Source organism: Lissotriton vulgaris, chromosome 2_1 (genome assembly GCF_964263255.1).
Source record: "Lissotriton vulgaris chromosome 2_1, aLisVul1.2, whole genome shotgun sequence".
NCBI classification, from domain to species: Eukaryota; Metazoa; Chordata; class Amphibia; order Caudata; family Salamandridae; genus Lissotriton; species Lissotriton vulgaris.
Window position 1 is genome coordinate 936,281 of NC_141687.1, and position 19,454 is coordinate 955,734.

Sequence of the window (19,454 nt, forward strand, 5' to 3'; positions counted from 1 at the left end):
CCGAGGGTGAGGGTTTCCAGGAAAGCCAAGCATGTTCTTTGATCCCTCAAATCTGAGAAAGTGCTATGAATGTATTCAGCCAGGTCACACGGAAGGAGATGCTGTCTGCAGTAAGAAGCCCTCCAAAGGTGGGCATTCCCAGGAGAATGCTAGTGTAGGTGTGGGGGTGGAGATTCTCCCAGAGATGGGTATGGGATTGGGAGAGTCGACCAAATTGCTTGGGTGGGGTGGATATTGCAATGCTTGCCACTTTATCTCCAAGCATGGATAAGTATAGACAGTGGCTTACAATCAATGGGGCTGAGGTTGAGGCCCTGAGAGACACAAAAGCAAGTGTGGCTCTGGACATGGACACACTGGTGTCTGAAGATCAGATCATCATACCTGGTGAGTTTCAACAGGGGACCTATACAGACAGCAGATGCAAACTCCATCCCATGACTATGGTGGATTAGGAATGGGGAGGTGTGACAGGCCCTATCATTGTAGTTGTGTCTCCTACACTCCTAGTACAGTGTTTACTGGGAAATAATCTTGAAGCATAATAAATGTTAGGGGTGGAGAGAATGCTCCATATAAGCTACTGGAGTTCCTTGAAACAGTGGGCCAAACATTCATGGAAAGTGCATGGGGTCTGATGAGCCAATCCCAGGAACTCCAGAAGCGTAGCAGGAATCTGTTCCTGAGGGGGAGGATCTTTCCTCCGAGGAAAGGATTCCATCCCTCTCAGATTTGTCAGACTTGGCAGAACTGACAGGAGCTGGTAAACCCTACTGAGAGGAGTTTTGTCTGAGACAGAGACACTGTTTCATCCTTAAGAGCTTGGGGTGGACTGCCTCAAAGCAAGAGGAGGGGGTGACAGGGGATTCCATAAAGTCTATTGGGAAAATGGAAGGGGCCACCAGGTGGTTGGTGGTACCCCAGAAGGACAGAGAGTTCCTCCTAGGATATGTCTCTGGTAGGACATTAGGGTCAGAAGAAGACTTGGTGAACCATCGCTACTGGACGCATATGTCTGAAAAGGTTAAAGAGTTATGTATCAGTTGTCCCACATGTCAAGACAATGAAAAGACATGGGGAAAGCCAACGTATCTCTTGATGCCACTGCCAGTGGTTGGCTCTACCTCTGAGAGGGAGAGGGTAGACATAGCTGGTCCCTTAGACCCATCAACTGCATCAGGGAACAGGGTATATCTTGGTGGCAGTCGACGATGCCACCAGATACCGTGAGGAAATACCCCTTAGGACAGTGACTGCTCCTTCAGTGGCTTGGGCCCTACTTGGTGTGTTCTCCAGTGTGTGTTTCTCAAAAGAGGTGGTCTCAGACAGAGGCAAATACTTTATGTCCAGCTATCTGAAGGCAATGTGGGGAAAAAGTGGTGTTATCTACAAGATCACCACCCATATCATCCCCAGACTAATGGTTCAATAAGATTCTGAAAGGCATGATCAATGGTTTGTCTGACAAACTCAGGAGGAGATGGGATGTTCTCCTCCCATGCCCACTGTTGGTGCACAGGGAGGTTCCACAAAAAGGGGTTGGATTTAGCACTTTTGTGTTACACAGTCTGCTAGGACACAATAACAAAGCGCGACTAACTTGCTTGCTAAAAAAACAACAACATCAGAATTGCCATGCAAACTCACCAGGGTGGTTTTGCTGTTCCTTAAACTGCGCAAAGCATGGAAATACATGTGAAGGGAAGTATACATGGGAATGAAGCGTACAATTCCCATGATTCAGCTGCTTCCTCTTGAACAAGGAAGAGGAACCTCTTCAAGGTTTGGAAGTTCAAAAAGGAAGTATTTAAATGTCTTCAGACATCGAGGAGGGCCAGATTTTGCCCGTGGAAGCACTGCAAAAATTTGTTGTGATCTTTTACCAGCATCAGAAGGGTGCTGCACCGTTTTCTAATTCTTTTTTGGACTTTGCCATGTTAGTATTTTAAGTCACTCCTTGCACTGTGCTCTGGTCAATGAGTGGGTGTCTGGAGTTTTTTTTTTCCACGTGGTGAATGTCCCCATTTATGGGAGAGCTTGGAGACAGTGTGGTACAACGAGAACTTGCTGTTCTTGGGATTATTGGATCAAACTGTTTGGTTCTAAAATATATACTGACTTTTGCAGAGGGGATAGGATTTCCTCTATATATATATATATATATATATATATATATATATATATATATATATATATAAAGATAAATGGCTTTTGTCGTTTTACAACTCGGCAAGGACAGCACTGTGCTAGTCCTATGCTTAAAGACTTTGCTGTAGAAATGGCAAAAGACTTTGTCCTTTTCTATCTCGGTGTGGATGGCACTGTGCTAATCCTACGCTTAAAGACTTTGATAGAAAAACAGCCATTTGAGGTGAGCAGATCTAGAGTGTCGCTGGTGTTGAGAGTGCTCTAGCAGAAGCTGCTTTCCACCTAAACTTGAGAACTACCCAGAGTTCTCTCCTTCTTTTTTGCATATATATATAGATATGGATATATTCGTATTCTAAAGATACAATGAGCATTACAGAGTATCAGTGCAAATAATTCTACGAGACATTTCTTGAGTCTCATTATTCAGATTATCAGTACTTGGCATTCACAGACTATCCTAGGGGTATGAGAAAATACCCAATCATATTATACTATAAATACGGCTCCAAAGCCTAAGAGGTGGTAGTATGCTTTCATTTAACCTGCAGTTATTCTCTGCCGTTTATAAACAGGGTTCAGTGTGAGTCCTGCCAAGTTAAGGTTCACGCCCCATGATCCAAGGCAATATTAGGTGTTAAGTGGCTACATCGAATAAGAGAGATTCCTAAAGAGAGAAGCAAGAGTAGCATTAGAGAATGGACATGTGTTACCAGTATTGCTTTTCCTTTGTTGTTCTTTGTTGTTACAGTTAATTGTGCTACCCTTTACATGTTATAAGCCACTTGTTATTGAAGAGTAAGCAGTGTTACATAAAACCTATACTAATGTTTATCTATATGAAGATGGACAAATTTCAAATGTTGACACAAAGGTTTTCTTATTGTTTATAGGTACATTAAGACTTTCATGATATGTTTTGCATGGGTGGATAAAACTCCACATTTTGATAGTGTGTTGTTCATATTTCAGGTCCCCTTCCCTGCTGTTCTCTCCTCTTCCTTCCCTCACTTGATCCCCTTAAAATTCTGGTCTATTATGGCACGCAGAAGTGAGGCTATCAAGAGGTGTACCTATTGAGCATCGACCGGCCGCGAGGGTGAACCCACATCATTATATTTTGAGTTGTTGTTTGGGTACCCTGCAAGAGGGCCATTGTTCCTGCTGAGCAATTATCTGGAAAAGTCTCTCAAGGAAGCAAAGGACAATGTGCTTAACTACGTGCTAGGCCTGCACTCCTGCATGGTAGAGTACATGTAAACGGCAGGGAGGACACTGGAGGAGGCCAGCCAGGAGCTCATGCATCAATGGTATGATCAAAGGCTGCATTGCTTGAGTACGCTCCAGGACAATTGGTGTGGGTGTTCAAACATGTAGCTCTTTGGGCCCCTCATGACAAATGGACTGGGCCCTATCCAATCCTTGATAAGAATAATAATAATCCACATTTGTAAAGCGCACAATCACCTGTAAGGGTCTCTAGGTGCTGGGGGCCGTCTGGAAGATTAAGCAAGCTATTGTTCAGAGTCACATCGTGCTGGGCTAATCTGCCGCCATTGCCAGGGATCAAACCGTGATCCCCAGATTCTGGAGTCAGTCGCCCTAGCCGCGACTGAGGTTGCCTACCTGGTGGACCCGAACACTCCCAGGAACCCCCACAAGGCTTTGTATGTCAAGAGAATAAAACCACTACAAAACAGGGCAGACATGGCCATTTAAATGATCACAAATAAAGGAAAAGAGGAGGATACCGAGCCAGTGCACGACCTCCTCTCCTACAATGTGAAAGGAATTATACTCTCGTCCAAATTAACAGATAAGCAGGTCAGAGACTGCAATCAGGTGCTTGGGCAATTTGCTGGTCTGTTCTCTGACCCCAAGTATCAATGGTTAGTGTGTACACTTCAAGGAACTGGTGACAGCCAACCTGTCAAACATGAGATAGCTAAGATGCTGGAAGTTAGGGACAGTTGAGCGATCTGAAATTCCATGGGCCAGCCCAGTGGTACTGATACCCAAACATAATCCCCAGGGAGGAAAGTAGTAGTTAAGGTCCTTTACTAGGGAACAGCCAGGTCCTTGCTGCCGTCATGAATTACTCCAGCTGTGAAACCAAGATGGCAGATTGATGCCACTGCTGAGAGGTGCACCCTGAGGGTTCGCCGCTTCACCACCTGTAATACCGCTGAATACAGCTGCATACATCCATATGGGTCCGTTTATCTGCAAGAGGACTGCTGAGTGAAGTAGTGTGGCTCACTGGTTAGAGGCGGCAGACCCGAGAGCAGAGGACGGGCCGGGACCAGGGTTCGATTCCCGGCACGGCAGGTTTCTGGACCAGGGTCAGCGGACTCGATAATTCTCTCGCCTCGGTGCCCACTCTGATCAGCGATCACACTCGGCAACTCTGGGCATTAGCTTGCCTCATCTTCACTAACGGCCCCACCAGACCGCCGGGGATGCCTGGTCTCACCCTGGAGATACCCATTAAGGGACCATCTCTCAGGGAAGCCAGGAAGGGTTTCGCAGCGGTCGAAGCGCCTTGGGACCCTACGGGTAAGTAGTGCGTTATATAAATGCCAATACATTTACATTTACATTTACATTAAACTGTCGCAGGGATTCCGTGCTCATACAGAACTGTGCATAGAGGCTTGGAACCTCAGTGAATTAGGGTGTGCCAAAACTCACCTTAGTACCCAAAAATCCCCTACCAGACTAGCTAAAGTGTCTCATTGGTTATCACAGACTACCAATGCTTAGACAAACCAGAACATGGACTTAGTACACCTCAGGAAACGTGGAACACATGAACACTCTTTCGTTATACAATCATTTCAATCCAGAACAACGAGTAAAAGAGGACACATGCATATTTGAAATGTTTATTCACTAATGCAGTGTTCTCAGTATCTTAGCTAATACAAGCAAACATATTATAAGAAACAAAGTAATCAGCATAGTCACTAGTCCATAGAACACAAACAGTGAAAGCATGGTATTATGCTAAAATGAATAGGGTTTAACAAAACCTAATTCTCACCCTCCCTAGCTAGTATATTATATTATATCTAAGAAGGTCTCTTTTGGTTTTAGCAGGGCGGCCACATACCTCAATATCCTAGTGGTAAGGGATCACATCATTTTCCACCAGCTCTCTGCATGCGAAGCACCATCAAGTGTGTTTGTATGCTCTCGTGCATAGCAATATAAAACGTGCCTAAAGCCATAACTTGGCTGCAGCTGCATGTATGTTATGTCTTGGAACGTGCAAAGATCAGACCTCACAACAACCACTGTGTTGAGATATCCTTGAAGGTTTCTGCACTCACTGTACAGACACAGCTCACCAAGCAAGGCTGATATCAGAGTAACAACATATTATTCTTGCATGAATCAAAAACATTCTACTAGGCTCAAAGCTAAATCAACAGCTATGTGTTGTGTGCAAAAGCAGCAGAAAGGTAAAATGGCGTTTAAACTCCTAAAAAGCTCATGCTAACTTAACCACATCACTGCTGCAGCAATTCCCCCTCTATGCTGCAGATCCATTAATCCCATTGTTCACTCGTCATGAGCACACAAGCAGTGTACTGCATGACGAGCTGAGCTTGTCATGAGCATGGATAGGGTTAACACAGCATACAGGCTATATACACCTATATGACACCCTCCCTTGATCCGAGCACGAATAAGATAAGATAAGATAAGATAAGATAAGATAAGATAAGATAAGATAAGATAAGATAAGGGACTCAATGTTGAAAGCAGAGTTCAATAAAGTATTCAGCTCAAATTCGAGTAGGTGAGGAAAAGTAATTTAATCCGCCCAAAAATCCAAAATTTCTCCAGCATGACAATGTAAAGTACACTGTTATTAAAGCCAATAGGTCTGATATAAAAAAAATGGTCAATCATAATTTTGAGAAAAAATTGTTTGAGAGAGTAAAAAAAAATCATGATATCAAAGGCCTCAATGGGAGTCAGCCTAAAACTAATTATGCGAAATAAGCAGCAACAGCTTCCAAAAGGAAGTCACTGTTATCATCCGAAAACAACTCAGCCATCTAATTCGATAGTGAGAAAGAACATACATGCTCTTCAATTACCGGAGCCTCTAGTACCATCAGAGGACAACTCAGTGAGTTTTCAATGAAGCTGTGTGTTAAGAAATCTTGCGCCGCTGCGAATATATTCCAACGACCCAGAACTCCATGCATCGCTGCACAGGCCATATACCCTCTGTCAGAACAGAGCAATTCATGAGTAACTAGGGGACTCATTAGAAGATTAAAATCCACTTCAGGAGACACCAAATTGCAGAGACACAAATCCAGGGCCCAGTCGAAATCGCAGCTCAGGCAATAAAAGACAGGCTGGACACAGGTAAAATAGGAAAATCGAAACGATAATCCATATGCTGCACTTAAGGTGGTGAGTGGCAGTGCACCATAGTATTCAAGCATCCTGTTGCGAAACAGAGCTAACTGCGACTGCTCGTCTACGAACACAGGACGGGCATCCATTTTGAATAAAACAAAATAGCACCAAAAAGCCAGCAGCCAGCGCCAGTAAAACGGGAAATCCACCAAATAGGCTGGAAAAGATCGAATGGAAGAAGGCAGGAATGACTCCAAATATCTTTTGGAAATAAGTCACTAGACCACTGCTCACTACCTTAAACAAATGAGCCAGCCCCAAAGTGGAGGACGCGTTAAAGATTGTATGAATCAGCTCCCCGAAATGTAAAGGCAGGTCAGTGTTTAATAAAGCATGCACTTCTGTGCGGGTGTTAGCTACGTGAAGGACAAATGTTTCACGAGCAGATGTCAGGGCAATTCTTTTTGTGACAGTAAGGCTCTTATTCTGCTCATCTTATTGAACTCTGACTTCAAGGTCGGAATCTTCGGCCAGATGGAAACATCCAGGTTTCCATGCGTGGGTGGATACAACACATTTTTACACCAAACCACACGCTCACTGACTGTTACAACATAAGCTATGCCTTTCAATAACCCACATATGCAGTTTGCATTACAAGAATAAGGAACAAGGAGTCACTAGATTTTTTTTAAAAAAGGCGGTATTATTCACCAATAGAAACAGGAAGAGGTCTTTCACATGGCAATACAGTTAAACAGCACTGTACAGAACAGATCATGTGACAACCCAGTGGCACTTGGTGCGTGGTGATATATACAATTAGTGATTGTGAAGGTGCAAGTGCTAAAGTGAACAGCGTGATCGGCGCATAAACACAAGTTATATATCAAGAATGGCTCCACAAAATCAAGTTGTAGTCACTTAAAACAAGATTGCATAAATTTAAACAGGAGCACAAAACGTAATATGCATCATATAATTATGCAGTGGAGTCGACGGCGTTTCGATCCCCGTTAGTCGGATTTGTTATCAGGACAGGGTTGTCGATGGATTCAGTGGGTGTCACCCAAGCGGAGGCGCGTGGGTGGCCGAGGTCCATGCAGTCGCCTGCTTACCTCATTCTCCGCTCCTGAGTTGACAGGTCCTCGCCGCTCTCCTCCTCACCGCCTGTCCGCCGCCGCTCCTCCCCCACGCCATGTCCGCCTCTCTGCTGGTCTCTCACCACCGCTGGCCTGCCCGCTGCTGCTCACATGACCACTCCTCCCCCGCGCCATGTGCGCCGAGCCTCTGACACCACTTTGACGCCGCTCCTCGATGTGAGCACGCAAGTCGCGACCGGCGCTACTTTGGGGCGACTATTTTTAAAAAATTTTTTTTTTTAAATAAGGTTTTTTTTAAAGTTTATATACCCTATAACCATCTACACACCCGGACGATTTCTACGGTGTATCGGGTGTGTAGATTGGCGCAGTGGTTCCTGCGTTTACTTGCCTCAAAGCCTGCAAGTTTCTCCTTTATTATAGTAGTATAGATTGTGCTACCCTTGGAATCACGAAAATCATTCTGAATCCAAAATAATACAAGTTCTCATTGTAAGACTGGACACAGTAGTAAGAATCACTTACAATAAGTGTTGTCACACTAGGATCAGCGTGCTCCAATGCATGCATCAGAGCACGAAGCTCTGCTAATTGTGCGGTGCCGTACCCTAGAGTCTGCGTGTGCACGACTCTGGACTTGAACTCATGGCACCTACCACAATGGCGCATGCAGAAACATAGGCGTGTTTAGAACCATGCGCAACCTGCGCCGAACCATCAGTGTATATGATGCAATGGAAAACCTCCAAAGGCCGCATAGCCAAAGGTGCAGGATGAACAGACTCATATTTCAAAAACTCCTGCGACCATAAGGAGGCATCAAAAATGAACGTGACATCCGGAGACGTCCATGATTCTGCCCATTGTATACACCGAGGGTGCAAAACTTTAGAATTAGGAACACTGGCTTTCGTAACTGCCTCCGAAGCAGGACACGGGGTAACCACCAACATGCGTTTTCCCTGTGACAGAGCGCATTCCTTCAGAATCGCCATCTGTACAGCCGTCAAAACTTTCTCCACAGTGGAAAATCACATTTCAGCCGTAGTGTACAAGTGTGACTTGTAAGCAATAGGTACTGTATCTCCTTCGGTTAAAGTAAGGTATGTGAAACCCACCATCCCAGGGATGATTCTTATCACCAGGTTGGTGTGATTATCACGAGTCAATAAGTCTTTAGAAGCGAGCAGATCAGCCTGCAAAGAATGCAGTATAGCCGAGTGCTCAGGCAGCCAGTTTGATTTTGTAAAATTTGGTTGTATGAAAGCATACAAGGGCTTGATACGCTGGGCATATCAGGTATGTATTTCCTCCCGAAATTTGAAAATCCCAGCAAAGACTGTCATTTTTTCAGAGTTGTCAGAGAACGCAATTGTGCGCACTTTTCCAAGAAGTGAGGAGCTAATCCTCGACCTTCATTGTTGAGCTCGTAGCCCAGGAACAACACTGTGTACTGTGCAATGTGCGATTTTGCAAAGTTGAATTTGTAACCGAAGTCTGCAAAGCTACAAATTAAGCAGTCAACTCAACACAGATGCTCCCACAGTTCATGATCCGTGAGATAAATGTCATCCACTTATGAACAAGCATCTGGGTCCACTTTCTCTAAGAGAGATACTATGCGGGCAGCAAACACTTAAGGACTATTTTGTAGCCCATCGGTAAACGTTTGAAATGTTTTGTAGACACCGCCGCAAGTAAAGGAGGTCCATTGGGAACTCAGACCATCCAAATGGTGGGCATAAAAACCGTTGGAAATGTCAAGCCAGGTTTGTGACCAAGCCTGACGGTTCACATCAAAGGTGCCACAGAGACGCATACCTAATTGAACCGCAGCCTCTGGTCCGTGTTCATGTTGAACACGTTTAAGGACCGTCAGCAGGACAGTCATAGATGGAGTGTCGTAACACCTCATTTAGACCGCCGCAAATGTCTTACCCCAGGTCTCACAGTCACGGACTTTGGGGGTCAAGTCTTTCGGTAAGCTTATTGTCAGAATCCTGTGTTTTTCACCAGGGGACATGTTAGGAAATACTGCTTCCAGCTGGTCAAACTTTTCGGCAAGCCAGAAAGGAAAATCATCCTTTTCTTGGGGGCACTTGCCCATTACAGCGTTGACCATAACGGGACTGAGCTTCATTCTGCCCTGTCCGGCAGGAAGCGCCGCAGCACCTGGGGCCCCACCCGGGAGATGACGGTTTATGTATTGCACTAACGACCTAATCACGCTAATTGCGACCACATGTAGTCGTCTTAACTCAGCCACGTAACATTCTCCGTGCTGAGGATGAGGCGTAAATCCAGCCATAACAGGCCAAGTTGCGCCTGGAATGGACAAAGGACCTAACCTCAGAGCTGCTAAAGTATGGGGTAGGGCGCCATTAAACCAAACTCGATGCTGCCAAGTATCTATAGGAATCTCCTATGCCCTATATGGTGCATATTCTGCTGACACAGCCGTGGGAGTGTACGTGTCGAACACACGTGTATCTGCATTCATAGCTGGGAAGGTCACCCATGAGTAAAAAATCTCATACGTGTAAGCCACCTCTGCACTCTCTACCATGATCACGGCCATGCCATCCTCTGGGACATTATAATTCTGCAAATGATTGCACACCGCAATGCGGCTATGTTGCGCAATGTCCACCGCAGCCATAGTGACACAGAAAGAAAAAGGTACAAAGGAAACTTTGTAGCACAACTCGGTAGTAACTCAATGAAACCGTTTTAGAAAGATTCAAGCTTCAAAGGACCTAGATGAATACAGGTAGGTTTGTCCGACACCACCGTTAACCAGAAACAACAGTGACGGGGTTAAGGATCGAATGATGTACTACTCAAGTATCATGAAATAAGACCACCAACGATTGGGCGCCATGTCGCAGGGATTCCGTGCTCATACAGAACTGTGCATAGAGGCTTGAAACCTCTGTGAATTAGGGTGTGCCAAAACTCACCTTAGTACCAAAAAATCCCCTACCAGACTAGCTACAGTGTCTCATTGGTTATCACAAACTCCCAATGCTTAGACAAACCGGAACATGGACTTAGTACACCTCAGGTAACGTGGAACACATGAACACTCTTTCGTTATACAATCATTTCAATCCAGAACAAGGAGTAAAAGAGAACACGTGCATATTTGAAATGTTTATTCACTAATGCAGTGTTCTCAAACGCAGTATCTTAGTTAATACAAGCAAACATTTTATAAGAAACAAAGTAATCAGCATAGTCACTAGTCCATAGAACACAAACGGTGAAAGCATGGTATTATGCTAAAATAAATTGGGTTTAACAAAACCTAATTCTCACCCTTCCTAGCTAGTATATTATATTATATCTAAGAAGGTCTCTTTTGGGTTTTAGCAGGGCGGCCCCATAGCTCAAGATCCTAGTGGTAAGGGATCACACCATCTTCCACCAGCTCTCTGCATGGGAAGCACCATCAAGTGTGTTTATATGCTCTCGTGCATAGCAATATAAAATGCGCCTAAAGCCAGAACTTGGCTGCAGCTGCATGTATGTTATGTCTAGGAACGTGCGAAGAGCAAACATCACAACAACCACTGTGTTGAGATATCCTTGAAGGTTTCTGCAGTCACTGTACAGACACAGCTCACCAAGCAAGGCTGATATCAGAGTAACAACATATTATTCTTGCATGAATCAAAAACATTCTACTAGGCTCAAAGCTAAAGCAACAGCTATGTGTCATGTGCAAAAGCACCAGAAAGGTACAATGGTGTTTAAACTCCTAAAAAGCTCATGCTAACTTAACACAGCATACCAGCATACAGGCTATATACATCTATATGTCAAGACTTGCATGTGTTTCAAGCCTGCTGGGGTGCGTTCCCAGTCTTCACTTGCTCCCCACTTCGAAGAACGCCGCAGAGAAGGAAAAGTCAAACGCAGTGAGCTGGGAGCTTGTCTGCCGGCATGATTACAGCGGGTCTTCGCTACTGAAATGTGACAGCTGAGTGCAGTCAGCGGTAAGCCGAGAGTTAGGTTGCTGCTGCTGTTATTATCTGCTTAAAGAAAAACTGCAACTGCAAAGAGAAGCTTCTCGTTGAAAAGGGATTGGAAACACGGCAGGTTAAGAGAGTCCTGTCATCGTCATGCCCCAAGCCTGGTATGCCTTTTTCCCCTTGGACTAAGTGGGAAGTATTGTTTCTAAAAAGTAGCTAAATTAACTAATCTTGATCAGGAGCTCCCGCAACACCGAAAACCCCAATCGCCCAGCTGCCAGTCACCGCTGTTGGGGGTCAACTTGCCAGGTCAGGAGTCTGCTGGTTTGGGTTTGGGTGCTGGGAGGACGACTACACCTCCCAGCATCACCTGCGACACCGCAACTCGACCGCCAACGCTACCATCCCCCTAAGCGCCAGGAGGTGCCAACAAAAGGCATCAGGCACTAGGAGCTCCGATACCCAGCCGGTTGTGCCGTCAGAGCCTGGAGGAGAATGGGCCACCCCCCTGATAATTGGTCATAATTTTTTTATGCATTTTCCAGGCTACCAGTACTGTTGCACACACTTTTATCCCTGATATTAGTACTTGTGTTGCATCGTAATATATTGTGTGGAAGCTACTGAACTATTCAAGACTTAAAGTTCCAACCAGAGCAAGCGCAAAGGAGTACCTGGGACCTTAGATGCATTTATTATCAGGGCAGAATCGTTGTTGACCCATGGGATCGAAATGACAGAGCGGCAACTTTCCTTAGATCCATCAAAACTACCGAGACGCTCATCATTAGGTATCTCTAATCTGGGGGATTCCCCAAAAACGTGCCTATCCACTACACGCCAAAATGTGCCTCTGACTTCTCCCTTGCCAACTTTGGACATATCTCCAAAAGCTCTTCCAAATGTGTCAAGTATAGCTACTAGAACACAGGTCTCCAAACCACCAGATGAGAATAAGGTGAGAGAGCCATTGGTTAAACTAAAGAAGGGTGTTGGCACTCAAAAAAACAAGAGCTCAAAAGGATCTCAACCCGATGACCATGTAAACGATCCTGTAGCACCTTCGACCAACTCTGTTAGCAGACAAACTGACGTGGGTCTGCTTTCTTCTTTACCTCGACATGAGAGTATTGGGGACGCTGCCGTTGACGCAGTTGTGTAGCCTGCTTTGAGAAGTGCGCTAGCCCACACCAAAGATCTAATCGATAAGAACTTTACTCTTCTTTGGGAAAAGTTTGAACTGGTGAACATTGGTATAGACAATTTAAGTAGCAGTAATGTAATTTCACACTCTGATGCCATTGAGGGGGAGGGTCCGTCAACATCAGTAGATACTAATTTAATTGTTAATTCTTGTAGTACAAGCTGTAAAGCAAAATAACACCCTATACTGAAACCTAACGTTGGGGAGGGATCCCAGGATCTTAATGCAGAGCGCATGGGTTCACATAGCATGTATCCCGAATGCCCACATTCTGGCACTACACCAACCAACCAAATAGGAACATCATAGACGGCTCAAGGAATACTTGCCCGAAACCCAATACTGATGTGTTGAACCTACCTCTAGCCATGTGTCCCTATGTCCTAATTTTGGCTGGTGTCCTTGCCCTTAGAGGGGATCAGAGGGAGTCCTGGGTTGACCTAAGTAATAAGACTGTGGATTGGTTAATAAACAACAACCGAAATGAAAGAGATCCTCATGGTCCGTAGAGCTGAATAATCCCCTAAGGGCTTTGATGTCGACTGAGTCATGATTAATTTTCGCAGGCCGCAGATGGCGTGTTGCCTACTAAGACTCTCTGAGCAAACATTTACCCAAAACTCCAGTATCTGTGCCCTTCCTCTGGGTTATTTTTACAAACCATCATCTAGGTATATTGGAAACAATTGTGCCCCTACCCCTCTCACAGGTTTCATGCCTTATCCAATGTAGACACCAAGGATTGACAACCATCCTTATCAGAACATTAATTATATTCCCTTGATAATTTTCAGGCTTCTGGACCTCCTCCTGTATCCCTCCTCCTATTGAAATGCTAGATGATCAGCTAGCCATAATTAAAACCAAGGCTGGCATAGATTTAAGTATTTCGAGCTGGAGTCTAGCAGGTCTCCAGCCGGGGATTGGTGACCCAGATCGGCTATGACTAATAAATCAACAGGACACAGCCACTCCTCAAGAGACCTTCGATGCACCATTGGTGACCAGGCCCTGTGAACAAGTGGTTGCATTTGAGTTATATCCGTCATTATATAATAACACAATGTGCCCCCTGAATCTGTCAATGAACACTATGTAGTTCAGAAAACTTGGACTGAAATGGAAACTGTACTTAATCAAGGAACAAGGGAAAACCGGCATCTAGAAATAAGACTTACATCATGGAACATAGCAGGGCTGAAAGGGAATCTAAGGAATGCAGAGTGGCAGAAATACATTGAACAAAGTGATATATGTCTTTTACAAGAAACATGGGCTTTAGAAACTCCCCATAAGGTCGGTTTCAAAGAATATAGTGTTAACCCCTTCCCTGCTGATGACGAGGTGGACTCGTCATGGCACACAGTGGACGTGTGCTGATGACGAGTCCAGCACGTCATGGGTCTCACCTAGGGGGAAGCATTCGCGCTCCCCCCACCGGTGTCCAATTTCACCCCCACAAAGGGGAATGGCAGCGGAAGAGTTTCCGCTGCCACCCCAGACCCCCCATGGGAATCCCATGATGTCAGCGTGCACAGTGCCCTCTGACGTCATCAGGAAGTCCCAGACGCTCAGGAAGCCATTTGCTACCTGAGCGTCGAGGGAAAAGGTAGGTTTCCTCATTTCTGGGGGGGTTTAAGGACCACGTGGAGGCATCAGGGGAGAGGAAAGAGATTTTCCTCTCCCCTTATATATTTTTGCCTGTTTTTTTGGCCGTTTTGCCCCGGGGGGGGGGGGGCAGAAAATACCACTAGGCACCACGGACTGTTATGCGGCCCTTTAAATGTGGATGGAATCGACTCCTTGGGCAAGGGTCGCTTCCTAGAGGGGGCATTTGTTGAGGAATGTTTTTTTGTCCCCCATGGGGGCAAATCGGCCAGTTTTTTCAGACGTTTCGCTCCAGGTGGGCAGAAAAACACCACTAGACACCAGGGATTATTTTGGTGGCATTTAAAATTGGATGGAAGCAACCCCTTGGGCAAGGGCCGCTTCCTAGAGGAGGCATATGTCAAGGAATGTTTTTCTGCCTCTCCTGGGAGCAAATCGGCCCGCTTTTCGGCCGTTGTGCCCCCGGGGGGCAGAAAAATGCAACTAGGCACCAGGGACTTATTTGGGGGCAGTTAAATTTGGATGGAAGCGACTCCTTGGGCAAGGGTTGCTTCCAAAGGGGAGCATTTCTTGTTGATGTTTGTCTGCCCCAGATCTGCTCATTTTTTGGGCCTTTCTGGCCCATTAGGCCCTAGGGATTGTGTTTTGTAGTGTGTGGAAGCGACTCTTTGGGCAAGGTTCTCTTCCAAAGGTGGCAGTCAGTCTTTTTTTGTCCTTACTGCCCCCAGCTGTGGGGGTACAGTAAGGACAAAAAAAAGACCGACTGCCACCAAGGGGGGTATGGGGGCAGGGGCGGGCAGAAAATAACCTCCAAAAATATAACCAGTGGCTTGGTGGAAAACCTCACCTAATCCCCATTGGTCTCAGTCCTATTTGAAGGCCTATCTGGCCGAATGACCATTTGGATAGCGACATTGTGTGTTATAATTTTAATTGTCATATTGTTTGTGAAATGCAATAGTAATTTTTTTATTTCTCTAATTTATTCTAGTTCAAGGTTTTTGCTGTTTAGACTGTTGTAGGTTGCTGTTTTGTTACTTCTGGTTTTGCAGCTTGTGTTGTTGCATGTGCTTGGTAAGTGAATTTATTTTGTAATATTTACTCTAAATGAGTTCAATTTCCCTACATGAATGTGTTTTTGTAAATGGTGTAGTAATATCAGTTTGTTTGGCTTCTGTGTTTTTAGTGTCAAAATCTTTTTTGCATTAGTGCTTGATGTGTACTTTGTTGTCTCGTGATTTTTTTTATTTTTCTTTCTAGTGGGATATTGTTGCTTTTTGCTGTGTCTCTGCAGAGTAGGTGCTGGTGAGTGTAGCTATCTTTGGTAAGAGTTATATTGTTTTAGAGTGTATAGATCTCTGTGCTAAAGCCACACTTTGTTTACAACTTACTTGGCACAGTGTTGGTTGTTGTTGACTTATTTGTTCAGTCACCTTTCTTAGTAAGGATAATGGCTAGCCGCAGGATTACTGCTCAGCAGGTTGTTGGTATGCTTTTTGAGTCTTCCTCTGACCTTGGTTCAGAGACTGACTCTGATTCTGAGGCAGAGGTAGGAGGGGAAAATTCAGGCAGTGAATTTTCTCTTTACATGGAATCATCGGATGATGAAGCTTCTTCTAGTGCTGATGAAGTGCCTGTGTTAGAGGAGGACATTGATGTGCCAGTAGTGCGCCAAGAGGCATCTGGGCTGCAGCCTGGGGCTGCAAGGCTTCCCATTGTTATAGGTCAGCAAGAGGCATCTGGGCTGCAGCCTGTGGCTACAAGGTTTCACGTTGCTGAGGTGCGGCAAGAGGCATCTGGGGCTGCTAGGCTTCCTGTTGGTGTAGTATGGCAAGAGGCATCTGAGGCTGCTAGGTTTCCCATTGGTGTAGTGGGGCAAGAGGCATCTGGGGCTGCTAGGTTTCCCATTGGTGTAGTGTTCACGTTGCTGAGGTGCGGCAAGAGGCATCTGGGGCTGCTAGGCTTCCTGTTGGTGTAGTATGGCAAGAGGCATCTGAGGCTGCTAGGTTTCCCATTGGTGTAGTGGGGCAAGAGGCATCTGGGGCTGCTAGGTTTCCCATTGGTGTAGTGTTCACGTTGCTGAGGTGCGGCAAGAGGCATCTGGGGCTGCTAGGCTTCCCGTTGGTGTAGTGGGGCAAGAGGCATCTGGGCTGCAGCCTGTGGCTACGAGGTTTCACATTGCTGAGGTGCGGCAAGAGGCATCTGGGGCTGCTAGGCTTCCCGTTGGTGTAGTATGGCAAGAGGCATCTGAGGCTGCTATGTTTCCCGTTGGTGTAGTGGGGCAAGAGGCATCTGGGGCTGCTAGGTTTCCCATTGGTGTAGTGTTCACGTTGCTGAGGTGCGGCAAGAGGCATCTGGGGCTGCTAGGCTTCCCGTTGGTGTAGTATGGCAAGAGGCATCTGAGGCTGCTATGTTTCCCGTTGGTGTAGTGGGGCAAGAGGCATCTGGGGCTGCTAGGTTTCCCATTGGTGTAGTGTTCACGTTGCTGAGGTGCGGCAAGAGGCATCTGGGGCTGCTAGGCTTCCCGTTGGTGTAGTATGGCAAGAGGCATCTGGGGCTGCTAGGTTTCCCATTGGTGTAGTGGGGCAAGAGGCATCTGGGGCTGCTAGGCTTCCCATTGGTGTAGTACGTCAAGAGGCATCTGGGCTGCAGGCTGGGGCTGCAGCACTTCCCGTTGAGAGTGCTGGCCTCTGGGTTGCCCCTGGCATGGTGCAGCCGGCACTGCCAGACTTTACTGGTGTTCCAGGGTGTGGAGTGAATACTGAGAACTTTTTGCCGATACATTTCTTTCAGTTGTTTATGGACGATGTGTATTTGGCAGAGATTGTGGAGCAGACTAATTTGTTTGCTAAACAGTTTTTGAGGGACAACAGTGCCAGCCTTAAGCCCCCTCCTAGAGCTACCAGGTGGAATCCCACAAATCTTGAAGAGATGAAGAAGTTCTTGGGATTACCTTTTTTTGATGGTCTTGCTAAGGAAGCCATAAATGTCTTCATATTGATCTACTAGTCCCTTTATGGCAAAGGCTATATTTCCGGCAGTCATGAGTCGTGATAGGTATTTGTTTCTGCTTCGGATGATGCATTTTGTTGATAATGGTTTAGCTTTGCCATGAGATCACCCTGATTGTGACCGTATTTTTAAGATTCGGCCTCTCCTTGATCACTTTATTGATCGTTTTTCTGAGATCTATGCTCCAGGAAAAGAAATAGCAGTGGATGAGTCTTTGGTGTTGTTCAAGGGCCGCTTGGTTTTTAGGCAAAACATTCCTAGTAAGAGGGCACGCTCTGTAATTAAGCTGTATATGCTGTGTGATAGTGGGACTGTGGGACTGGATATGTCTTCAGGGTGTACACCAATAAGGAGTCCATCATTAACCCCCCTGGTTGTCCATCCACTTTTGGAGTGACTGAGAAAATTGTGTGGGAACTTGGTCAAGGATTATTTAACAAAGGCCACCATTTATATGTAGATAACCTCTACACTGGTGTGCGGTTGTTCAAGGAATTGTCCAAAGTGGGCACTGTTGCTTGTGGCACAATGCGCAATACCCGTAAAGGTTTCCCAAAATAACTTGTTTGTCAAAAGCTTGTGGGGGGACAGTGCAGTGCGTTCCGTTGCGAGGAGCTTCTAGTTGTGAAGTTTTCAGACAGGAGAGATGTCTACATGCTGACTACCATCACTGATGAAAGCACTGCACCTGTGACTGTTTGGGGTCAGGTTGCTGATGTGCGCAAACCTGTGTGCATTTTAGACTATAATAGGCACATGGGTGGTGTTGACAGAGTAGATCAGAGGTTGGAACCTTATGCTGCTCTTCGTAAGGCTTACACTTGGTATAAGGAGTTGGCTATTCATCTTTTCCACTTGGCAACCTTTAATGCTTTTGTTGTGTTCATGGATTCTTGTCCTGAGTCAAAGATGACTTTTGCTAAGTTTCAGGAGTCTGTAATAGGCAGCCTTGTTCTAGTGGAACAGGCAAGTGCTCCTAGAGTTGGAGTGGTGGAGGATGTGGTTAGATTGAAAGATCGCCACTTTCCTGAATACATTCCTCCCACAACCTCAAAAGACTTTCCCACTAAGAGATGTAGAGTCTGTTGGGGAAGAGGTGAGCGGAGGAAGACTTGTTTGTCTGCCCCGACTGTCCTTCTAAACCTGGATTGTGTGTGTCAGCTTGTTTTAAATTTGTCAATCTGTCAAAGCACGCTTTATTCGATTTACAAAGAAACCATAAAAAGCACATACAATACATATACATTAAAATCACATTTCATAATTAAATAATACACCGAAATGACCTAAAATTTTACTAAGCTACATCATTTCTAATACTAATAAAAGATACCTTATTTACAATAAAATGTTCAGTGGAGCTCGTTTTTTTCTAAGATAGAAGGCTTCTGCTAGGAAACTGGCCACACTAAAAGTAATGTAGATATTGCCCAGCATCTGGAGGTAAATTAAGGCAGGTCTAACTTGAGTAAAACCAGCCTCCCTCAGCACAGGTAATAGATGTTTTTTCCTGGCAGCAGTATAAGACTCACAAAACATCGTAAAATGCATGGTATCCTGCTCAGAAAATGTATCACAGTCACAAGGGGATGCATCTTTCGGGTGATTCCATGAAGGGTAGTAACCGAGAGAGAATTGGATTAAATTAAACCTGAATCTTGTTAATAAAAATCTGTAAAGGGGTTTTGTAACAAAATTCAGATATGGTTCCAGGGCTGGGGTAGTAATTAACATGGCATGGGCTCTTATAGATGGTTTCATCATTTCCCTCCCCTCTCTACCAAGGCGGACCCTATCTGTAAAATGGACTTTAATCCACCTTACGTCCTCTCTCTTAATATTACGAGGAAATAAGAAAAGTTCCTTTCTACCCAAAGCTGAAAAAGTGTTTTTTAAATACTTCAACCAGGGTATTTTTATAGCATGGTCCAAGGACATGACGTCTTCCAGAATAAGATGGTTTAAAGTTAATTCTGGCTTCATCCATGTCCTTGTCCATAATAAAAGAGGAGCCAAATTGAGTTT

The 19,454-nt window shown here is 45.3% G+C and overlaps 1 protein-coding gene across 1 annotated transcript in view; it reads left to right on the plus strand.

Moving 5' to 3' along the window:
* Positions 1-263: 263 nt before the first annotated feature.
* The window catches only part of LOC147729441 (CD5 antigen-like), a 327,270-nt gene continuing 308,079 nt past the window's right edge, over positions 264-19,454 (plus strand). Inside the window, exon 1 of the mRNA XM_086959054.1 lies at positions 264-387. Within this exon, the coding sequence (XP_086815180.1) occupies positions 264-387 (124 nt within the window). The remainder of the gene's footprint in view (positions 388-19,454) is intronic.